We start from the raw sequence: 24834 nt of genomic DNA, 5'->3' as shown, positions 1-24834 counted from the left end.
TCAAGGGCCGGCGGAAGCAATTCTTGATTGGGGGGGGGGGGGGCTTCCATCCTAGGTCCTTATAGGCGTAGGTCCAGGGGCCGCAATAACCTGGAGAAAAGAGTACTTGCCGCCAAATTATTGCCACGATCTGGCTGATTTTTTTTTCAGGTCCTAGCGAGGTTGTGGTGTATGTGTGAAGGGGGTATTAACCAGCCAACATCTTTTTCACTGAGCCACCATAACAATTCTTTATCTTTGAATTCTACACATATCTCGTCTATTATCAATCATTGCATATAAATGTAGATTTATCACCCTGTTTTAGGTTTGTGTTTTAAATTGTATATTTAAATTTAATTTCACTGTGTTTCAGTCTCTCAGCTGTCATTCGATCAATATTTTCACTTTCAGCTACAGTTAACCAATTCTTCCAATCACCAACTTTACCTGAAAATAGTTACCGTGAAATTATTAATCATTGGGCGTCAGTAGACATATATATACCTGATATCATTTCATCCTCGGTATCCACTTAGTAGAGTTGAACGGAGGGATACCACTGCGGATACCGAGGATGATATCACTCGTGACTGGGTTCATCTGTTACACACAGATCCTGTAACAGGTTTCAGCAGCCAACAGTTCTGTATTTATCTTTACTTACGGGTTCAATTTGGCACTGTGTGAACTATTTCCGTAGACTCGTTTGATAAATGATTATACTGAAAATACTGCCATTTCCAAAGATTCTAAAGACTGGAGATTTAGCGACCATTTTTATAGTAGTAGTATCTTGGTGCTTTCGGCAACCGATCCGTGCTTTATATGCATGGTCCAAGGGGTGACGTTGGGAGCTAGTCGTTTTGAGTGACAGCTGACATCACGTGTGCAGACTCAATAGTTGATCATAGCAAAACCAAATATTAACAACCAGCTTTGTAACCAGAATTTGAACGGGTAGAGTTATTTTAAAATGTATAAGTCCGAGCGTTTAGCCTGTGAGTATGGTAAACTCGGGTGAGGGGGAGGCCCTTGCAAACAATGTAAAGAGGGACATCTGATGCCTAATTGGAAATTATTGCTTGATATATTCTCTGTTTGGTACTCATGATATATATTCCATTTACGCTCAATTTGTCAAATTAAAAGTGCCTAGTTGGCCTGTGCCTTATCCGGCCCTTCACCCCACTCCCAACCGCACCCTTCACCCCAACCAAACCCTCAACCCCCAAGAGTGGGGTCACTAAATATACCAGGCTGTGCTGCCACGTCGAAATACTTTCAAGTACATTCTCTAGAGGATAATATTTTCTGGAGCTGAATGTTAAAAAGATCTCTACTACAAAACAGTTTTTTACTCCTACCTTTTCTGTAATGTGAAGTTCCTTCTTTGAAAGAAGGTTTTATATAATCGTCTTTTACTTCATCATTGGCTTTTTTCAGTTTATTAAAGGAACAGACATCTACTATAGCTTCACATAATTCATCAGAGATATCAGTTTCTAGAAATTTAGCCAAACCTTTTACATGATGTACAGGATTCTAGAGAAAAATCAAAATATAATTGTTTTCGGTTAGTTCTGTGGCAGTTACTTATATTTGATATAATCAAATAGTCACTGGTGATATTATCTAACAGTCGTTGGTGATATTATATAACAATCGTTGGTTATATTATCTAAGAGTCACTAAGGATAAAATATATAACAGATATCGGTGATATGATCTAACAAATACTGGTGATATTATCTAACAGATACGTGATAATATTTAACAGATAAGCGATAAGTGATAATATCTAACAGATAAGCGATAAGTGATAATATCTAACAGATAAGTGATAAGTGATTTATCTCTTATCTGTTAGATATTATAATATCTAACAGATAAGTGATAAGTGACAATATCTAACAGACAAGTGATAATATCTAACAGATAAGTGATATTATCTAATCTCTAGTATTATCTGATAGGTATAGGTGATATTATTTGGAGGATATTGATATATATAACAGTGACGGGCGATATTTTTTGTTACTGATAACAGTATCAAGTCGATTATATGATAAATTAATGATGTAAGATGTCTACCCTGACTGATGCTATTATCTAATAAGATAACATAATCCGTGACAAATAAAACATTTTAAATATATATTTTAAAACAATCAGCATACCTGTTGCATGTCCTCATAAGATAACTGATAAAATGGATTTTCAGTTGTTTTAAAGAACTTTTCCCATTCAAGAACATAATCATACCACAGACCATATGGCACTGAAATAGTTGGCATATAAACAACAGTTACAACCAAAATGGTAAAATGTATTATAGCCCTGGGGGTAATTATTATAAATCGTTAAAAATAAAAAACAATCAGGCAGTGTAAAGTTGAATCGTTTTTCGTTATTCGTTATTCACCAAAACTTACCTCGTTATTGGCGAATAACGAGGTACAAGCTACCTCGTTATTCGTTATTCGTTATTCATTATTAAACGAGTTATTCTGGATTCCAATATACAGCTAGCCATGACTAGAATGACGGATGCCATGTATCCCCCAGTAGTATAAAACACAGCAAAACGACCTCTAGACGAAAAACAGTCCACATTGTTATTCAAGCAACGAATAACGAGCTGTTTGTTATTCGTTTTTCATCTCGTTATTCGGGATTCACATATGAAGGTGTTCATGTATCTTTAATGAGGATATTTCAGGATTTAATTCTAAACGATCACTAGACAACACTAGAATAATGGATTGCAAAGTATCCCCTAGCAGTAGAAAACTTATTAAATGACATATAGTCGGTAAATAAACCAGATTGTTATGCAAGCGGTGAATAGCGAATAACGAATCACGAGGTGATTTGCCTCGTTATTGGCGAATAACGAGGTACAAGCTACTTCGTTATTCGTTATTCATTATTCAATTTTATATTCGGGATTCCAATATGCTGCTAGCCATGACTAGAATGGTGGATGCCAAGTATCCCCCAGCAGTATAAAACACAGCAGAACGACCTTTAGACAAAAAACAGTCCACATTGTAATTCAAGCTGCGAATAACGAGCTGTTTGTTATTCGTTTTTCACCTCGTTGTTCGGGATTCACACATGAAGGTGTTCATGTATATTAATGAGGATATTTCAGGATTTAATTCAAAACGATCATGAGAGAACCATAGAATAATGGATTGCAAAGTATCTCCTAGTATCGGTAAATAAACCAGATTGTTATTCAAGCGGTGAATAACGAATAACGAGGTGACTTCGTTATCCAACTTTATATTCGGGATTCCAATATGCAGCTAGCTAGCCATGCCTAGAATGATGGATGCCAAGTATCCCCTAGTAGCGAACTTCATGCGAACTAAGAATTTTTGTTACTAGAGTATTTACAAGTTGATTATTTGCAACAACTATGAATGCAATTATCAAAGGTATTAAGAAGATCGAGTAATAACAATTCCAGTAATTCAAATAATATAGAACTTGAAAATGCCCCGTCAACTTTAAGATTTATTTTCTATGCATTTATTAATATTTTGTGTCGTTTTTATTATTAAAAAGACCATGTCTTTGGCGTAGTGGTGGGGTTTGCCGGTTATATAGGATCGAAATCACACCATTGGTTGACAATGTTTAACGGGTCTGTGTTAAAGGAAATAATATTTCTATTATTCTATTGAAACGGCGGGTCGCCTGATTACCTGACGTGTACACCGCTGTCCTGAAATCAGTACATTACGTAATGAACTAGCTAGACTGAGGATTAAGTTAATTTTAGTATTTCTAGAAGTATTATTATAAACTGTGGGTTATTTTAAGCTAAGTTTAGTACTTCTAGTAAAATTAATCCTTCAAATACTTACATCCTTTATTGACGGAAAGATCTATAAAATCATTTAAATTGCCATGGTAGCCAAATGCTTTTTCTTCTGCATTATACTGAAAGAACATGGAAACTACCGTGTCTTTGGGATTACGAATGAGGTAAATTATTTTCGTTTTCTTTTCAAACATTTGTTTAGGTAAATGTCGTGGCCATAAATGTGAATTAAGAACACGTGGTGAGGGTTCTGCGTCAAAACTATCAATATTCGTACTTTCGAACATGTGCTGCTCTTTAATATGTTTATGGTATTCTGTTGTTTGGCGTTTCAACATCTGACTCACTTCCCAGATCCAATGAGTTCCTGAAATAAATAATAACAATAATAATGTGTATACATACACATTTTTTTTTTAGAATGACAGGGTTCTTATTCATCACAAGATCATAAATACCATGACAGGCACGAGTAACTCACAATCTAGCCAAGGTACCTTCCTGTTTTAAACACTGCATAACACCCCAAAACGCCAGGATTATTACTACTTAAAAAGTGATAGTTTCGGATTTTACAGCAAACTTTAGTTTATGCAATCTGGATAATGGCTGAACAATATCAATGTCCCAATTATATAAGAAAGCGGAACACAATATTTCGCATCTTTACTTCATAATATATTTCAGTTGGTACCGAAATAAGCCCACCGGACTGGAATCTTTTTATTGCTGCCCGTATTACTGTGGTTATTATCACACTAGGACACAGTTTTCAGATTCACAACCGTTGTTGTCACGCTCTGGCCACCGGTGGGATACTGTGTATTTTCTTACTGTGGATCAGTTTGCCATGTGGACGTATATTGTCGTCGCCCCTGTCCGTCCGTCCGTCCGTCCGTCCGTCCACAATTGTTTGTGAACACTCTACAGGTCACAATTTTTATCCCATTTCAATGAAACTTGAAATATAGGTTTATCATCATAAGATCTCGGTTCTTTTAGATCTTGGCATGTATCGGACTGTAACTTCATGGATGATGGCTCCTGATTGTACGAAAAATCACGTTTTTAGCTTGTGAACACTGTAGAGGTCGCAATTTTTATCCGATTTCTTTTAAACTTGAAATATGTGTTTATAATCCACAAACCTCGGTTCCTGTCGATATTAGAGCATATCGGGTCGTAACGTCCTGAATTATGACCCCTGATTGTACGAAAAATCGCGTTTTTAGCTTGTGGACCCTATAGAGGTCACAATTTTTATCCGATTTAAAAACCCGTTTGAATATATCACCGTTACACCCTAAGGATGGTTAAGTCGGACCGAAACTGACGGACAAAATGGCCGCCCCTCTTTCGCAAATAGTGTCAGAATATTGTGTATCAGGGTTGTGGACCCTTGGGAGGTCACAATTTTCATCTGATTTTGATGAAACTTGAAATGCATGTATATAACCCAAATATCTTGGTTCCTTTTCATTTTCGTACATATCGAATCGTAACTTCCTGGATTGTGGCCCCTGATTGTTCGAAAAATCGCATTTTTAGCTTGCGGATTCTCTTGAGATCACAATTTGTTTCCGATTTTAAAAACCGTTTAAATACATCACCATTCCACCATAATGAATGGCTGCTCTTTGTACGCAAATTGTGTAGAAGTGTGTAATACGAAGGTTGTGGACCCTCTGGGGGTCACAATTTTTATCCGATTTGATAAAACTTAAAACATATCTTTATATCCCAAAGATCTCTGTCCCTTTTGATATTTGCACATTTCAGGCCATAGCTTTCTGTATTATTGCCCCTGATTGTACAAAAAAAATCAGGTTTGTTTTTAGCTTATTCTCTATCCATCTCTTGGAAACTGTGGACGTATCCTGCCTGGCAGTCGCTGGTCAACAACTAGACTGTGCAGCTTCAACAACTCAACTAATAGCAGCATGCTTCCAATGAAGACTGTAGCTTTTGGGAAAACTGGTCCCAAGAAGGAACAGGACCAAGCAGGCTCTCCTCCTACAAATGAAGAGTATGCTTGGTCCAGATCGGCTTTATCTCGTCCCACTACTCTATCATCTGAGGATCTGTCCACTAAGTTAGCAAACCTAGCCAAGAAGAAAGTTGACAAACCAACTGGCACTTAAAGTAGATTTTTGATTTTGTTTTGTCATTGTGTTCAAGAAGTTGTATAGCAGACATAGCCAAGAAGAAGAGTTGACAAACCAACATGCAGATCTGTCCAAGAATTTAGCAAACCTAGCTTAGAAGAAAGTTGACAAACCAACTGGCACTTAAAATAGATTTTTGTTTTTGTTTTGTCATTGCGTTGGGAGGCATGGACGATGGAAATCGGATATCAGTAAGGACGGATATGTAATAGACAGCAAAGAAAGTAGATTATTGGTATCCCAGAGTTTCGGGTTCTAGAATTTTAAGGCTTCAATTATTGCTATCATTATTTTCATTATCATATGTTTTAGTTATGATCATTAGAAGGTAGGCATTCCAGGAGCATCAATGATCTTGTGTTGAGATTATAAAGTCTCTATATAACATTTATTGCTGAACTCGTGAAAACTGAATTTGGTTAGTTTGCTTACTTGTGCTTGGCATCGATCTTTATTCGAACTCACCTGCTTTGGGATAAGCACATATAATGACATCATCGTCTCTTATGGTCATTTCCTTCAGCTTCCTGAAATGTTCACCATATGACTTTCCTAACCTTTCTTTTGGAAATTCCGGTATCGGTACCCCATCTAGTTCTATCGTTTTAAATTCATTTCCTGATTTATCTGTGATTATGATTGGTTTTACATGATCTTGGTTTTCCATTTTAATTTAGCGTGTTATCTAGTTGTGGTCGATCTTGGCCTAAAAGTATCAGTACATCATGTACATAACAAGCTAATCTTTATTAAGTAAATAGTCTACAGTAGGATGAGACAACTGGAATTAAAAATAGATGATGAAAAGATTGAACTTACCTTCTAATTTAAGTGAATTGGCTTTATTGGGAACCTTTGGCTATTTTAAATAACCCTTATAATTCACAACAGGCACTAACTGTAGGGTGTCCTACACAGCTAGAAATGGGCTCTAATACAAGTTGAACTTGCTTTAATCTCAAATGACAATTTCTAAAAAAAAATATAGGCATGCTTTATCAGTAAAAGTTAGCATAAATAGTCATTGTACGTGACATTATTATGCATCTATCAAATAAAAAAGCTTTAAATATCCAGTCCCGTCCATCAGTCGGATATGGCTGTGCATATGAATATGTCGGCATACTAATCGATATGATTAGAGACACTTTTTAATGTTGGGCATCCTACCAATGGGAAATATGAATAGCGTGACCTAGATTATAAAGTGCCACGTTAAATAATAATAGCGCGATATAATGTCGACCATTTCTTTTAAAACCAGCGGATGCCAGGCAGTATACGCCCACATTTTCGAGAGATGGATAGAAAACCAGCTAAACGAAAGTGATTTTTCCTACAATCAAGGGCCATAATTCAGGAAATTACAATTCGATATGCGCAAATATCGAAAGGAACCAAGATCTTTGAGTTATAAACTTACATTTCAAGTTTCAACAAAATCGGATAATAATTGTGACCTCTATAGGGTCCACAACCTTGATATACCATATTTTTACGCTATTTGAGAACAAGGGGCGGCCATTTTGTCAGTCAGTTTTGGGCCAATTTTCACGAAATTCGAACTCAGTCGCCCTTAGGGTGTAACGGTGATATAATAATACGTTTTTTTAAATCAAATAAAAATTATGACCTCTATAGGGTCCACAAGCTAAAAACGTGATTTTTCGTACACTCAGGGGCTATAATTCAGGAAGTTACGGTCCGATATGCGCGAATATCAAAAGGAACCGAGATCTTTGGGTTATAAACTTACATTTCAAGTTTCAACAAAATCGGATAAAAATTGTGACCTCTATAGGGTCCACAACCTTGATATACCATATTTTTACGCTATTTGAGAACGAACGGCGGCCATTTTGTCTGTCAGTTTTGGGCCGATTTTCACGAAATTCGAACTCAACCGTCATTAGGGTTTAATGGTGATATAATAAAACGTTTATTTAAATCGGAAAAAAAATTATGACCTCTATATGGTCCACAAGCTAAAAACGCGATTTGTCAAACAATAAGGGGCCATAATTCATGAAGTTTTTTAAATCGGATAAAAATTATGACCTCTATAGGGTCCACAAGCCAAAAAATGCGTTTTTACGTACAATCAGGGGGCATAATTCAGGAAGTTACGGTCCGATATGCGTGAATATCGAAAGGAACCGAGATCTTTGGGTTATAAACTTACATTTCAAGTTTCAACAAAATCGGATAAAAATTGTGACCTCTACAGTGTTCACAAGCCAAAAACGTGATTTTTCGTGCAATCAGGGGCCATAATCCATGAAGTTACGGTCCGATAGATGCCAATATCGAAATGAACCGAGATCTTAGGGTGATAAACCTATATTTCAAGTTTCATTGAAATCGGATAAAAATTGTGACCTGTAGACTGTTCACAAACAATTGTGGACGGACGGGGGCGACGACAATATACGTCCACATGAAAATGTGGGCGTATAAAAAGAAAATGGCACATATATTTAAAAATTATATGCTTTCGTTATCACCCATTCTTCGTTTTCAACAAAAAAGCTGGAAAAAATATTATTATATATACTCTTCAAAAAAAGTAGGGGATATTCAGAAACAATACAAAACTGCGGAAATGCACTTCTGTTTTTATTAGAGGTAACCAGTGTATGCTAATAACAGGCCAATTGCCTACACATGAATATAAACAGTTCATATGGGCGGCTTATCTGACGGTCCCATTTCACTCGCAAAGAGATACACCGTCAAAAGTGAAAATGGACGTTCTTGATTTTTGTCTTAATAATGAGTAATTGCTTCACCAATCCTCAGACATTAAGCAATTCGTCGTGGTTTGCTCCTAAAGAACCATCCAATCACGATTTGGGACAATCTGACCCACTCCTCTTTCAAGGCCACGGCCAATTCTTGCAGTGTTGTCGTGGTGCTGCGTTCTTCATTTAAGCCTATTACGACCATGTTATAATCTCGAGGGCGGGGGAGCGAGTGTGCGAGAACTCGTATAAACAGGGCGAAAATCTCGCTCCCTCGTCCTTAGCTTAAACCTGCTTCACACATAACCATAATGAAGACCTTGCTACGCGCTTACTACGCAAAAAAAAATGCTATATAGCGTGGTGAGGTTGCAGTGGAATGCGGACAAAATCCTCAAGTGTGAAGTCAACTATGCTCTCAGTACGCGCAAAGTCGCAGAAATTTTCACTTTTCCACGTTCTCACCACGCTCCGTACGTCCTCGCTGTGTTCTTACCACGCTCCCTCCACACCCCACGACGCTCAACCACGTCCACGCGGCGCTAAATCACGTTGTTGACACGATGCTCCCTCCACGTGAATGCTACGCCGTTACAGCGACCTCACCTCGATCTGCGGATTTTTGGTATACAGGAGAGGTATTGAGCCTCATCCACCAAGAAAGCTAAAACAAAACCTTCACACATAGACCACGACTTCCTTACGACGTACAATAATCCATCAGATCGTGTCTCAGAGCGACACGGGCGTTGCGAGATCTTTTTCACCTTGTTACGCGGGTATGGTGCATGTTCCAAACCCGCGTAGTTCTCCACGTTCTTACCCTGATCCTACTACAATCTTACTAACTACGCTCACAAAGTCATTGCCACGATCGGGCTTATTTTTTTAAATCGTAGCGAGGTTGTGATGTATGTGTGAAGGGGGTATTAGCCATCCAAACCCTTTTAAATATATCCACCGTGGCTTCCGCGTGTGCAAATCTAGGAGACTAATAACAATATAGATGCTAAATAATAAAACTGTATAGCCACAACTTTGATTGTTAACACCTTCTTTATCTTTGAATTCTACATCTCGTCTATTATCAATCATTGTATATAAATGTAGATTTATCATCCTGTGTTTTGGGTTTGTTTATTTAAATTGTATATTTAAATTTAATTTGACTGTCTTTCATTCTCTCAGCTGTCATTCGATCAATATTTTCACTTTCAGCTACAGTTAACCAATTCTTCCAATCACCAACTTTACCTGAAAATAGTTACCGTGAAATTATTAATCATTGGGCGTCAGTAGACATAGATATACCTGATATCATTTCATCCTCGGTATCCACTTAGTAGAGTAGAACGGAAGGATACCACTTCGGATACCGAGGATGATATCACTTGTGACTGGGTTCATCTGTTACACACAGATCCTGTAACAGGTTTCAGCAGCCAACAGTTCTGTATTTATCTTTACTTGCGGGTTCAAATTTGACACTGTGTGAACTATTTCCGTAGACTGGATTACAATCGCCTGAATTGATAAATGATTATACTGAAAATATTGGCATTTCCAAAGATTCCAAAGACTGGAGATTTATTTAGCGACCATTTCGGCAACCGATCCCTGCATTATATGCGTGGTCCAAGGGGTGATGTTGGGAGCTAGTCGTTTTGAGTGACAGCTGACATCACGTGTGCAGACTCGATAGTTGTTCGTTAATCATAGCAAACCAGAAACGAAATATATTAACAACCAGCTATGTAACCAGAAGTTGAACGGGTAGAGTTATTTTAAAAAGTATAAGTCTGAGCGTTTAGCCTGTGAGTATAGTAAACTCGGGTGAGGTGGTGGCCCTTTTAGTCTTGAGTATACATCATTTTTGACAAATTGGTAAGCTTGCAAACAATATAAAGGGGAAAATCTGATGCCTAATTGGAAATTATTGCTTGGTACTCATGATATACTCCATTTACGATCAATTTGTTAAATTCTCAGAGAATGTTTACACGGGGCTCCTAAAAGTGCCTAGTTGGCCTAAGCCTTATCCGGCCCCTCACCCCACCCCCCACCCCCAACACACACCCCTCACCCCAACCAAACCCTTAACCCCCAAGAGTGGGGTTTCTGGAGCTGAATGTCAAAAAGATCTCTACTACAAAACAGTTTTTTAATCCTACCTTTTCTGTAAAATGAAGTTCCTTCTTTCAAAGAAGGTTTTATATAATCGTCTTTTACTTCATCATTGGCTTTTTTTAGTTTATTAAAGGAACAGGCATCTACTATAGCTTCACATAATTCATCAGAGATATCAGTTTCTAGAAAATTAGCCAAACCTTTTACATGATGTACAGGATTCTAGAGAAAATCAAAATATAATTGTTTTCAGTTAGTTCTGTGGCAGTTACTGATATTTGATATTATTAAATAGTCACTGGTGATATTATCTAACAATCGTTGGTGATATTATCTAAGAGTCACTAAGGATAAAATATATAACAGATATCGGTGATATGATCTAACAAATACTGGTGATATTATCTAACAGATAAGAGATATTATCTAATCTCTGGTATTATCTGATAGGTATAGGTGATATTATTTGGAGGATATTGATATATATAACTGATAACAGTATCAAGCCGATTATATGATAAATTAATGACGTCAGATGTCTACCCTGACTGATGCTATTATCTAATTCTAATAAGATAACAAAATCCGTGACAAATGAAACATTTTAAATATATATTTTAATACAATCAGCATACCTGCTGCATGTCCTCATAAGATAACTGATAAAATGGATTTTCAGTTGTTTTAAAGAACTTTTCCCATTCAAGAACATACTCATACCACAGACCATATGGTACTGAAACAGTTTGTATATAGAAAATGAACAACAGTTACAGCCAAGATGGTAAAATGCATTATAGCCTTTTTAAAAATCGTTAAAAAATCAAAAAGGATCACGTCTTATTCATTCGAACTTAGAACTTTTGCTACTAGAGTATTTACAATTTGATTATTGGCAACAACTATGAATGCAATTATCAAAATTATTAAGTAGATCGAATAATAACATTTACTGCTAAATATGATTATGAGTAATAACTACGGAACTTACAGATATGGCTCAAATTCAAAGGATTCTAAATTGTAGTAATTCAAATAATATAGAAAATGTTCCGTCAACTTTATGATTTATTTTATATGCATTTATTAATACTTTGTGTCGTTTTTATTATTAAAAGGACCATGTATTCGGCGTAGTGATGGGGTTTGCCGTTCATATAGGATCGAAATCACACCATTGGTTGACAATGTTTAACAGGTCTGTGTTAAAGAAAATATATTTCTATTATTCTGTTGAAACGGCGGGTCACCTGACGTGTACACCTCTGTCCTGAAATCAGTACATTATGTAATGAACTAGCTAGACTGAGGATTAAGTTAAATTTAGTATTTCTAGTAGTATTATTATAGACTGTGGGTTATTTTAAGCTAAGTTTAGTACTTCTAGTAAAATTAATCCTTCAAATACTTACATCCTTTATTGACGTAAAGATCTATAAAATCATTTAAATTGCCATGGTAACCAAATGTCTTTTCTCCTGCATTATACTGAAAGAACATGGAAACTACCGTGTCTTTGGGATTACGAATGAGGTAAATTATTTTCGTTTTCTTTTCAAACATTTGTTTAGGTAAATGTCGTGGCCATAAATGTGAATTAAGAACACGTGGTGAGGGTTCAGTGTCAAAACTATCAATATTCGTAGATTCGAACATGTGCTGCTCTTTAATATGTTTATGATATTCTGTTGTTTGGCCTTTCAACATCTGACTCACTTCCCAGATCCAATGAGTTCCTGAAATAAATAATAACAATAATAATGTGTATACATAGTATACACATTTATTTTTAAAATGACTGGGTTCTGTAATAATATTGCTAGAATTTTTGCTCTTGAAATTAATGATGGCAGTATATTTCATTAATTAATATCTTTGGCAAGTTGGTAAATTCCCACATATGTGGAACTGTACTAAATCAACTTAGTCTGTAATTGACATATTGTTACATAAAAAGAGCTATTTAACCAAAACAGGTGTCAATAGTTTACCACCAGAATTACACGTGAGTGGAATTATTCTAATTGCATCATTTGACTTAAAGTAACCAATCATATCGTTAATTGCACAGGTTCAGGGCCATGAACAGGCTTTCTGTGCATGATATACTGAGTGCTATATAAGATATCTATAGTAAACTTTTAAGTTAGACTTCCATTAGATTCCAGAGAGGCTCCACCTGAGTTCCTAGACAGCCGCGAGGCTGGCTGGGGTAGAGGAATGGTTTTAGCTAGTATTGTAATTTGTGCTATGCTTGTATCCCTGTATTCAGCTATATATATATATATATAAAATGTAGAAGCAAACTGTTGCATTGTTATTCCTGGTAAGACAAACGTCTTAAGAAACTGTAAGAAGTAAATACACAACGGGAAGCAGAAGTAAAGACAGCTAGAGACAAATTTTAGACGATCACAAGGCTACAGAAATATGTAGTAAGAAAAGATGCATGGGTCCTACGTAGGATGTGGCGACCGGTTTTCCGACATATACGCCCGCTCTCCACGTCAGACAAAGGACCTATGGTGCTACAGTTCTTATTCATCATAAGATCATAAATACCATGACAGGCACGAGTAACTCACAATCTAGCCAAGGTACCTTCCTGTTTTAAACACTGCATAACACTCCAAAACGCCAGGATTATTACTACTTAAAGTGATAGTTTCAGATATTACAGCAATGTTTAGTTTATGCAATCTGGATAATGGCTGAACAATATCAATGTCCCAATTATATAAGAGAGCGGAACACAATATTTCGCATCTTTACTTCATAATATATTTCAGTTGTAAGTGATTTGTAGCCTCTATGTATAGAAAATCGGTACCGAAATAAGCCAACCGGAGTGGAATCTTTTTATTGCTGCCCGTATTACTGTGGTTATTATCACAGTAGGACACAGTTTTCAGGTTCACAACGGTTGTTGTCACGCTGTGGCCACCGGTGGGATACTGTTTTTTTTCTTACAGTGGATTAGTTTGCCATGTAGTCATATATTGTCGTCGCCCCTGTCCGTCCGTCCGTCCGTCCACAATTGTTTGTGAACACTCTACATGTCACAATTTTTATCCGATTTCAATGAAACTTGAAATATAGGTTTATCATCATAAGATCTCGGTTCTTTTAGATATTGGCATGTATTGGACTGTTACTTCAAGGATGATGGCTCCTGGTTGTACGAAAAATCTTGTTTTAAGCCTGTGAACACTGTAGAGGTCGCAATTTTTATCCGATTTCTTTTAAACTTGAAATATGTGTTTATAACCCACAGATCTCGTGCATATCGGGCCGTAACTTCCTGAATTATGGCCCCTGATTGTACGAAAAATCGCGTTTTTAGCTTGTGGACCCTATAGAGGTCACAATTTTTATCCGAATTAAAAAAAACGTTTGAATATATCCCCGTTACACCCTAAGGATGGTTAAGTTCGAATTTCGTAAAAATCGGACCGAAACTGACGGACAAAATGGCCGCCCCTCTTTCGCAAATAGTGTCAAAATATTGTGTATCAGGATTATGGGCCTTTGGTAGGTCACAATTTTCATCTGATTTTGATGAAACTTGAAATGCATGTATATAACCCAAATATCTTGGTTCCTTTTCATTTTCGTACATATCGAATCGTAACTTCCTGGATTATGGCCCCTGATTGTTCGAAAAATCGCATTTTTAGCCACTAGAGATCACAATTTGTTTCTGATTTTAAAAACCGTCTAAATACATCATCATTCCACCATAATGAATGGCCGCTCTTTGTATGCAAATTGTGTAGAAGTGTGTAATACGAAGGTTGTGGACCCTCTAGAGGTCACAATTTTTATCCGATTTGATGAAACTTAAAACATATCTTTATATCCCAAAGATCTCTGTCTCTGGAGGTCACAATTGTTATACGATTTGATAAAACTTAAAACATATCTTTATATCCCAAAGATCTCTGTCCCTTTTGATATTTGCACATTTCAGGCCATAGCTTTCTGCATTATTGCTCCTGATTGTACAAAAAAATCACGCTTGGTTTTAGCTTGTTCTCTATCCATCTCTTGGAAACTGGTGACGTATCCTGCCTGGCAGTCGCTGGTCAACAACTAGACTGTGCAGCTTCAACAACACAACTAGCAGCATGCTTCCAAAGAAGACTGTAGCTTTTGGGAAAACCGGTCCCAAGAAGGTACAGGACCAAGCAGGCTCTCCTCCTACAAATGAAGAGTATGCTTGGTCCTGATCGGCTTTATCTCTTCCCACTACTCTACCATCTGAGGATCTGTCCACTAAGTTAGCAGACTTAGCCAAGAAGAAGAGTTGACAAACCAACATGCAGATCTGTCCAAGAATTTAGCAAACCTAGCCAAGAAGAAAGTTGACAAACCAACTGGCACTTAAAGTAGATTTTTGATTTTTTTTTGTCATTGTGTTGGGAGGCATGGACGATGGAAATCGGATATCAGTAAGGACGGATATGTACTAGACAGCAAAGAAAGTAGATTATTGGTATCCCAGAGTTTCGGGCTCTAGATTTTTAAGGCTTTAATTATTGCTATCATTATTTCTATTATCATATGTTTTAGTTATGATCATTAGAAGGTAGGTATTCCGGGAGCATCAGTGATCTTGTGTTGAGATTATAAAGTCTCTTTATAACATTTATTGCTGAAATCGTGAAAACTGAATTTGGTTTGTTTGCTTACTTGTGCTTGGCATCGATCTTTATTTGAACTTACCTGCTTTGGGATAAGCACATATAATAACATCATCGTCTCGTATGTTCATTTCCTTAAGCTTCCTGAAATGTTCACTATGTGACTTTCCTAACCTCTCTTCTGGAAATGCCGGGATCGGCACCCCGTCTAGTTCTATTGTTTTAAATTCATTTCCTGATTTATCTGTGAATATGATTGGTTTTACATGATTTTGGTTTTCCATTTTAATTTAGCGTGTTATCTAGGTGTGGTCGATCTTGGCCTAAAAGTATCAATACATCATGTACATAACAAGCTAATCTTTATTAAGTAACTAGTCTACAGTGGGGTGAGGCAAATGGAATTAAACAATATATGGGTGATGAAAAGATTGAACTTACCTTCTAATTGAAGTGAATTGGCTTTATTTGGAACCTTTGGCTATTTTAAATACCTCTAACTGTATAGTGTCCCACACAGCTAGAAATGGGCTCTGATACAAGTTGAACTTCCTTTCACCTCAAATGACAATTTCTAAGAAGATGCAGCGCATGCTTTATCAGTAAAATCTAGCATAAATAGTCATTGTTCGTGACATTATCATGCATCTACCAAATAAAAAAGCCTTAAATATCCAGTCCCGTCCATCAGTCGGATATGGCCGTGCATATGAATATGTCGGCATACTAATCGATATGATTAGAGACACTTTTTAATGTTGGGCATCCTACCAAAGGGAAATATGAATAGCGTGACCTAGATTATAAAGTGCCACGTTAAATAATAATAGCGCGATATAATGTCGACCATTTCTTTTAAAAAAAGAAAATGGCACATACATTTAAAAATTATAGGCTTTCGTTATCACCCATTCTTCGTTTTCAACAAAAAAAGCTGGAAAAAATATTATTATATATACTCTTCAAAAAAAGTAGGGGATATTCAGAAAGGATACAAAACTGCGGAAATGCACTTCTGTTTTTATTAGAGATAACCAGTGCATGTTAAATAACAGGCGATTGCCTACACATGAACATAAACAGTTCATATGGGCGGCTTATCTGACGGTCCCATTTCACTCGCAAAGAGATACACCGTCAATAGTGAAAATGGACGTTTTTGATTTTTGTATGCTCCTAATGAACCGTCCAATCATGATTTGGGGCAATCTGACCCACTCCTCTTTCAATGCCACGGCCAATTCTTGCAGTGTTGTCGTGGTGCTGCGTTTTTCATTTAAGCCTATTACGACGATGTTATAATCTCGAGGGCGAAAAGTCGAGGGGCGGGGGAGCGAGTGTGTGAGAAATCGAATAAACAGGGCGAAAATCTCGCTCCCTCGTCCCTAGCGTAAGCCTGCTTCACACATAACCATAATGAAGACCTTGCTACGCGCTTACTACGCAAAAGATATGCTATATAGCGTGGTGAGGTTGCGGTGAAATGCGGACAAAATCCTCAAGTGTGAAGTCAACTACACTGTAACAAAAATTTCCGTGAAAAAACGTAAAAAATTCCGGAAACAAAAATTACCAGGAAAATTTTATCCGTATTTGTTTTTCCTGTAATTTACAGAAATTCCTTCAATTAACATAAATTCCATTTTCAAATTCAGAAAAAAAAATCCTGGTAAATTTTCTTTCCTGAGCATGAAGATGATAAAAATTTCATTGAATTAACCATTGACTTTATACCCGTGCGTCAAATAGCTTTATCTAACGTCCGCTTCCACCGAAGTGATATCGCAGATAATCTTTAAACATAACCTCTTTTCGCTAATGTATGAATCGAGAGCAAGGTATCACAACACGCCACTCGTCAGTGGTTGGAGGCTTTCAGTGGTAGACTATACTATAGAGACAACCTGACTTACACTGGCCAACGGGTTGTACTATCTGGATTTAAGCCTGCTTGATTACCAGATATTACAACCTTACCACACGAGGCATTAAAACATATTTTTACATATTTATGAAAATACTTACAATCTGATTTCCGTATGATGAATAACAATACAATTTATAGATCTTATAAATAATGGAAATTAGATATACATTTCAATTAATATACCAAACGTTACAAAATATGATTCTTCATATTATGGTTAATCCATTGAAATGAATACTATAACATGATCATTATTATAAATGATTATATATGTATACGATTACTTATCGTTGTACCGCTTATCCCATAAAATAACAGAATTAAGTCCATTACAGAACGGAATAAAACATTTTATCCCTAAATTTCACGGAACCGTTTATTCCGTAAAATAACAGGATTAAGTCCATTATAGAAGGGAATAAAACATTTTATCCCGAAATTTCACGGAAAGTTCCTGTTAAATACTGAATATTCCACAGAAATATATAAAACACGTAATTTGAAGAAATAATTCATGCTTTTAACACAATTTTACCAAAAAATCCTTCGATTAACAGAAAAAAGGTGTTAAACTACGGAATTCGGCCACATCAAAAATGGATATTTTTTACAGTGTACGCTCTCAGTACGCGCAAAGTCGCAGAAATTTTCACTTTTCCACGTTCTCACCACGCTCCGTACGTCCTCGCAGCGTTCTTACCACGCTTCCTCCACACCCCACGATGCTCAACCACGTACCCGCGGCGCTAAATCACGTTGTTGACACGATGCTCCTTCCACATGAATGCTACGCTGTTACAGCGACCTCACCTCGATCTGCGATTTTTGGTATACAGGTGAGGTATTGAGCCTCATCCACCGAGAGATCTAAAACAAAACCTTCACACATAGACCACGACTTCCCTACGACCTATAAAAATCCATCAGATCGTGTCTCAGAGCGACATCGGCGTTGCGAGATCTTTTCCACCTTTTTACGTGGGTATGGTGCATGTTCCAAACCCGCGTAGTTCTCCACGTTCTTACCATGATCCTACCACGATCTTACTAACTACGCTCACAAAGTCATTGCCACGATCGGGCTGATTTTTTTTAAATCGTATGTGTGAAGGGGGTATTAGCCAGCCAACCTCTTTTTCACTGATCCACCGTGGCTTCCGCGTGTGCAAATCTAGGAGACTAATAACAATATAGATGCTAGATAATAAAACTGTATAGCCACAACTTTGATTGTTAACACCTTCTTTATCTTTGAATTCTACAAATATCTCGTCTATTATCAATCATTGTATAATGTAGATTTATCATCCTATGTTTTGGGTTTGTGTTTTAAATTGTATATTTAAATTTAATTTGACTGTGTTTCATTCTCTCAGCTGTCATTCGATCAATATTTTCACTTTCAGCTACAGTTAACCAATTCTTCCAATCACCAACTTTACCTGAAAATAGTTACCGTGAAATTATTAATCATTGGGCGTCAGTAGACATAGATATACCTGATATCATTTCATCCTCGGTATCCACTTAGTGGAGTAGAACGGAAGGATACCACTGCGGATACCATGGATGATATCACTTGTGACTGGGTTCATCTGTTACACACAGATCCTGTAACAGGTTTCAGCAGCCAACAGTTTTATATTTATCTTTACTTGCGGGTTCAAATTTGGCTATGTGTGAACTATTCCAGTAGACTGGATTATAATCGCCTGAATTGATAAATGATTATACTGAAAATCTGCCATTTCCAAAGATTCCAAAGAGTGGAGATTTATTTATCGACCATATCGGCAACCGATCCCTATTTATATGCGTGGTCCAAGGGGTGACTTATGGAGCTAATCGTTTTGAGTGACAGCTGACATCACGTGTGCAGACTCGATAGTTGTTCGTTGATCATAGCAAACCAGAAACGAAATATATTAACAACCAGCTATGTAACCAGAAGTTGAACGGGTAGAGTTATTTTAAAAAGTATAAATCCGAGCGTTTAGCCTGTGAGTATGGTAAACTCGGGTGAGGTGGTGGCCCTTTTAGTCTTGAGTATACATCATTTTTGACAAATTGGTCAGCTTGCACACAATATAAAGGGGGAAATCTGATGCCTAATTGAAAATTATTGCTTGGTACTCATGATATACTACATTTACGATCAATTTGTTAAATTCCCAGAGAATGGATACACGGGGCTCCTAAAAGTGCCTAGTTGGCCTGAGCCTTATCCGGCCCCTCGCCCCCGCCCCCCCCCCCCACACCCCTCACCCCAACCAAACTTTCAATCCCCAAGAGTGGGGTCACTAAATATACCAGACTGTGCCGCCACGTTGAACTACTTTCAAGTACATTCTCTAGAGGATAATATTCATTAAGATTTAAATTTCTTTTTCTGGAGCTGAATGTTAAAAAGATCTCTACTACAAAACAGTTTTTTTAATCCTACCTTTTCTGTAAAATGAAGTTCCTTCTTTGAAATAAGGTTTTATAAAATCTTCTTTTACTTCATCATTGGCGTTTTTTAGTTTATTAAAGGAGCAGGCATCTACTATCTCTTCACATAATTCACCAGAGACATCAGTTTCTAGAAATTTAGCCAAACCTTTTACATGATGTAGAGGATTCTGAGAAAAATCAAAATATTATTTTCGTTTAGTTCTGTGGCAGTTACTGATATTTGATATTATCAAATAGTCACTGGTGATATTATCTAACAGTCGTTGGTGATAATATCTAAGAGTCACTGAGGATAAAATATATAACAGATATCGGTGATATGATCTAACAAATACTGGTGATATTATCTAACAGATAAGTGAAAATATCTAACAGCTAAGTGATAATATCTAATCTCTGGTATTATCTGATAGGTATAGGTGATACCATTTGGAGGATATTGATATATAACAGTGACAGGCGATATTTTTGTTACTGATAACAGTATCAAGTCGATTATATGATAAACTAATGATGTAAGATGTCTTCCCTTACTGATGCTATTATCTATTAAGATAACAAAATTCGTGACAACTGACACATTTTAAATATATATTTTAATACAGTCAGCATACCTGCTGCATGTCCTCATAAGATAACTGATAAAATGGATTTTCAGTTGTTTTAAGGAACTTTTCCCATTCTAGAACATACTCATACCACAGACCATAATGGACTGAAATAGTTTGCATATAGAAAATAAACAACAGTTACAACCAAGATGGTAAAATGTATTATAGCCCTGGGGGTAATTATTATAAATCGTTAAAAATCAAAAAGAATCACGCCTCATTCATGCGAACTTCGAATTTTTGCTACTAGAGTATTTACAAGTCGATTATTTGCAAACAACTATGAATGCAATTATCAAAAGTATTAAGAAGATCGAGTAATAACCATACCAGTAATTCAAATAATATAGAACTTGAAAATGCCCCGTCGACATTATGATTTATTTTCTATGCATTTATTAATACTTTGTGTTGTTTTTATTATTAAAAGGACCATGTTTTCGGCGTAGTGGTGGAGTTTGCCGTTCATATTGGATCGAAATCACACCATTGGTTGACAATGTTTAACAGGTCTGTGTTAAAGAAAATAATATTTCTATTATTCTATTGAAACGGCGGGTCACCACTGTCCTGAAATCGGTACATTATGTAATGAACTAGCTAGACTGAGGATTAAGCTAATTTTACTATTTCTAGTAGTATTATTATAGACTGTGGATTATTTTAAGCTAAGTTTAGTACTTCTAGTAAAATTAATCCTTCAAATACTTACATCCTTTATTGACGTTAAGATCTATAAAATCACTTAAATTGCCATGGTAACCAAATGATTTTTCTAGTGCATTATACTGAAAGAACAAGGAAACTACCGTGTCTTTGGGATTACGAATGAGGTAAATTATTTTCGTTTTCTTTTCAAACATTTGTTTAGGTAAATGTCGTGGCCATAAATGTGAATTAAGAACACGCGGTGAGGGTTCTGCGTCAAAACTATCAATATTCGTAGATTCGAACATGTGCTGCTCTTTAATATGTTTATGATATTCTGTTGTTTGGCCTTTCAACATCTGACTCACTTCCCAGATCCAATGAGTTCCTAAAATAAATAATAACAATAATAATGTGTATACACATTTTTTTTTTAGATTTACATGGTTTTTATTCATCACAAGATCATAAATATCATGACTGGCACGAATAATCTAGAAAGGGTACCTTCCTGTTTTAAGCACTGCCATAACACTCCAAAACGCCAGGATTGTTACTACTTAAAGTGATAGTTTCAGATATTACAGCAATGTTTAGTCTAAGCAATATGAACAGAGCGGAACACAATATTTCGCATCTTTACTTCATAATATATTTCAGTTGTGTGTGATTTGTAGCGTCTATGTACAGATAATCGGTACCGAAATAAGCCAACCGGACTGGAATCTTTTTATTGCTGCCCGTACTATTGCTGTGGTTATTATCACAGTAGGACACGGTTTTCAGGTTCACAACGGTTGTTGTCACGATGTGACCACCGGTGGGATACATAAGGGCAGATTTTTTTTTTACTGTGGATCAATTTGCCAGTCATCGAGCAGCGTTACACATTTTCAACAACTAGACTGTGCAGTTTCAACAACACAACTAGCAGTGTGCTTCCAAAGAAGACCACAGCCTTTGGGGAAACTGGTCCCAAGAAGAAGCAGGACCAAGCAAGCTCTCCTACAGATGAAGAGGGTGCATGGTCCCGATCGGCTTTATCTCGTCCCACTACTCCACCATATGAGGATCTGTCCAAGAAGTTAGCAGACTTAGCCAAGAAGAAGAGTTGACAAACCAACACGCAGATCTGTTTAAGAAGTTAGCAAACCTAGCCAAGAAGAAAAGTTGACAAACCAGCTGGCACTTAAAGTAGATTTTTGATTTTGCTTTGTCATTTGTAAGGATGATACTAAAATGGTATTTTTGTTCAAATCAGTAAACTTTAAAATTAAGCTGCTCATTTGCGTGTAAACGAAAGGTGTGTTAGGAGGCATGGACGATGGAAATCGGGCTATCATTATTTCTATTATCATATGTTTTAGTTATGATCATTAGAAGGTAGGTATTCCGGGAGTATCAGTGATCTTGTGTTGAGATTATAAAGTCTTTTTATAACATTTATTGCTGAACTCGTGAAAACTAAATTTGGTTTGTTTGCTTACTTGTGCTTGGCATCGATCTTTTTTCGAACTTACCTGCTTTGGGATAAGCACATATAATAACATCATCGTCTCTTATGGTCATTTCCTTAAGCTTCCTGAAATGTTCACCATGTGACTTTCCTAACCCCTCTTCTGGAAATGCCGGTATCGGTACCCCATCTAGATCTATCGTTTTTAATTCATTCCCTGATTTATCTGTGAATATGATTTGTTTTACTTTTTGGTTTTCCATTTTAAATTAGTGTGTTATCTAGTTGTGGTCGATTTTGACCTAAAAGTATCAATACATCATGTACATAACAAGCTAATCTTTTTTAAGTAAACAGTCTACAGTGGGATGAGGCAACTGGAATTAAACAATTATATATGGATGATGAAAAGATTGAACTTTACATCTATTTGACGTGAATTGGCTTTATTTGAAACCTTTGGCTATTTTAAATACCTCTTATAATTCACTAACTGTAGGGTGTCCACACAGCTAGAAATGTGCTCTGATTAGGAGATAAACACTTCCTGTTACGTATTTAGAGTGGGTTTATTCTCCATTTAACCATGCTTGAATCATTAGAACACGAGACGCGATAATTCAAACATGGTTAAATGGACAATACACACCCGATAACTACGTAACAGGAACGTGTTTATCGATATTGTAGCACAAATATTTGGAGGTTTTCTTTGGAACTTTTTAGGAAACATTTTTACACCCATTTTAAAAAGTCGTTATTTGGTCACGCGCTTGCGTTCATTTTTCAAAATATTTTCAATAGATTATAGACGGTCTCTTGCTTACTTGCAAATTTAAAATGTTTGAGTTTCGAGTTGCTGGTAAATGAATTATGAAAGAAAATGTTATTCGGATATCGACAACAAAAAATATTTTTAACGTTTGAAGATTTTTAAAAGAACAAGGAATTAGTGTTATTGCGTGATTGAAATAATTCCGCCCTGCTATCCGAGACTTAAAGAGGGGTAACTCTTGGCAACAAAAATGACTTCGCTTCGGAAGTTTTATGTAAGTTTCCAGCCTTTATTATATTTATTTTGCAGACTGTTGTCACAATGTTGTAGCTAGTTCTTTTTTACACAATTGCAGTTCATACTTACAGCCTCTTATATACGCCGAGATCAAGTCAGCCGTCACTTTCTCATCCTTCACTAAGAATACTCACCCGTCACTAACTGCGAATCAAGCTGGCCGTCACTTACAAATTCGCTGGATGGCCATGACTTCAGCCAAATCACGTGCTCAGTATGGGCTAATCCGAGCCTTCGATAAATAAAAGGAATTGAAAGTAGTCTATTTTTAGTAACCCATTTCTTTGCTCGAAATAAAAATGCTTTTATCTCTTCTAAAGTATGTAATCATGAATGTGCCAGAAAATAACAAATAGTTTTAAAGAGACATAGAAACCAACTTTCCGGTGATATATGACACAATAACTGGAATTTTGTATTAAGACACGTATTTTGACATTAAACACTCGCCCCACCCCCACCACTATCTTTAATACAGCCAGTGAAGGCTACCAAACTTGTATTAATTTTAATTTAAAAAGTATATATGCATTCCGCCGTAAATATAATATATACATTTCAAGAGAGGATTAACTTTACTTTTCAGTATAGATCTACGGAATTTTGGATTAAGCCTCGCATTTTTATTTCAAATACACCCCCCCCCCCCTTTCACGGCAAGTAAATATAAATGTGCCAGAAAATTATTTATATATTTGAAAAGAGAAATGAATGGGCTTTTCAGTGATATGTAACATGATATCAGGAATTTCGTATTAAGACCCGTATTTTTTATTTTAAATACCCCCCCCCCCCACATCATTTAATAGATTTTTGAACCGTTCGTTTTGATCACCTCTCAAGGTAAGTAAATATAAATGTGCCAAAAAATTATTTATATATTTGAAAAGAGAAATGAATGTGCTTTTCAGTGATATGTAACATGACATCTGGACTTAAATTTAAATAATGATGGGTGGGGGGTATTTATAGTAAAAATACGGGTCTTAATACGAAATTCTAGATATCATGCTAGATATCAGTAGAAAGCACGGTCACGACTTTTTTCAAATATATAAATAATTTTCTGGCACATTCATATTTACTTGCCTTGAGAGGAGATCAAAGATGAACGGTACAAAATTCTATTAAATGATGGGGGGGGGGCTGTATTTAATGTCAAAATACGTGTCTTAA

The 24834-nt window shown here is 36.4% G+C and overlaps 3 protein-coding genes across 8 annotated transcripts in view; all 3 read right to left on the bottom strand.

Moving 5' to 3' along the window:
- LOC126820764 (putative E3 ubiquitin-protein ligase UBR7) overlaps window positions 1–24834 on the bottom strand; it is a 100027-nt gene that overhangs the window by 2062 nt on the left and 73131 nt on the right. The window lies entirely within an intron of this gene.
- Window positions 217–15982, bottom strand: LOC126820780 (sulfotransferase 1B1). 4 transcript variants are annotated; one of them, XR_008788195.1, is made up of 8 exons: window positions 15573–15982; window positions 12260–12583; window positions 11483–11583; window positions 10892–11069; window positions 9773–9974; window positions 6799–6951; window positions 6445–6685; window positions 4045–4181 (listed from the first exon to the last, which is right to left on the bottom strand). XR_008788195.1 is itself a non-coding variant. In XM_050548901.2 (6 exons), the coding sequence occupies exons 2-6, from the start codon at window positions 6644–6646 to the stop codon at window positions 317–319; spliced, it is 918 nt and encodes a 305-aa protein (XP_050404858.1). In that variant the 5' UTR covers window positions 6647–6685; window positions 6799–6941; the 3' UTR covers window positions 217–316. The 4 variants fall into 4 exon arrangements, 2 of the variants coding, with proteins under 2 accessions (XP_050404858.1, XP_050404865.1); XR_008788196.1 differs by lacking the exon at window positions 6445–6685 and having other exon boundaries at window positions 4046–4181; XM_050548901.2 differs by lacking the exons at window positions 9773–9974; window positions 10892–11069; window positions 11483–11583; window positions 12260–12583; window positions 15573–15982 and adding exons at window positions 217–429; window positions 1347–1524; window positions 2160–2260 and having other exon boundaries at window positions 3858–4181; window positions 6799–6941.
- Window positions 18643–23851, bottom strand: LOC130012956 (sulfotransferase 1B1-like). 3 transcript variants are annotated; one of them, XM_056101208.1, is made up of 6 exons: window positions 23793–23851; window positions 22651–22888; window positions 21195–21518; window positions 20486–20586; window positions 19861–20038; window positions 18643–18859 (listed from the first exon to the last, which is right to left on the bottom strand). In XM_056101208.1, exons 2-6 carry the CDS (start codon window positions 22847–22849, stop codon window positions 18747–18749), a joined length of 915 nt encoding a protein of 304 aa, XP_055957183.1. In that variant the 5' UTR covers window positions 22850–22888; window positions 23793–23851; the 3' UTR covers window positions 18643–18746. The 3 variants fall into 3 exon arrangements, with proteins under 3 accessions (XP_055957183.1, XP_055957182.1, XP_055957181.1); XM_056101207.1 differs by having other exon boundaries at window positions 23728–23842; XM_056101206.1 differs by lacking the exon at window positions 23793–23851 and adding an exon at window positions 23414–23663.

The sequence above is a fragment of the Patella vulgata genome, chromosome 5 (genome assembly GCF_932274485.2).
Source record: "Patella vulgata chromosome 5, xgPatVulg1.2, whole genome shotgun sequence".
Taxonomy (NCBI): domain Eukaryota; kingdom Metazoa; phylum Mollusca; class Gastropoda; family Patellidae; genus Patella; species Patella vulgata.
Note: the sequence above shows the minus strand (reverse complement) of the source record. Positions and strands in the feature narration are given on the sequence as shown.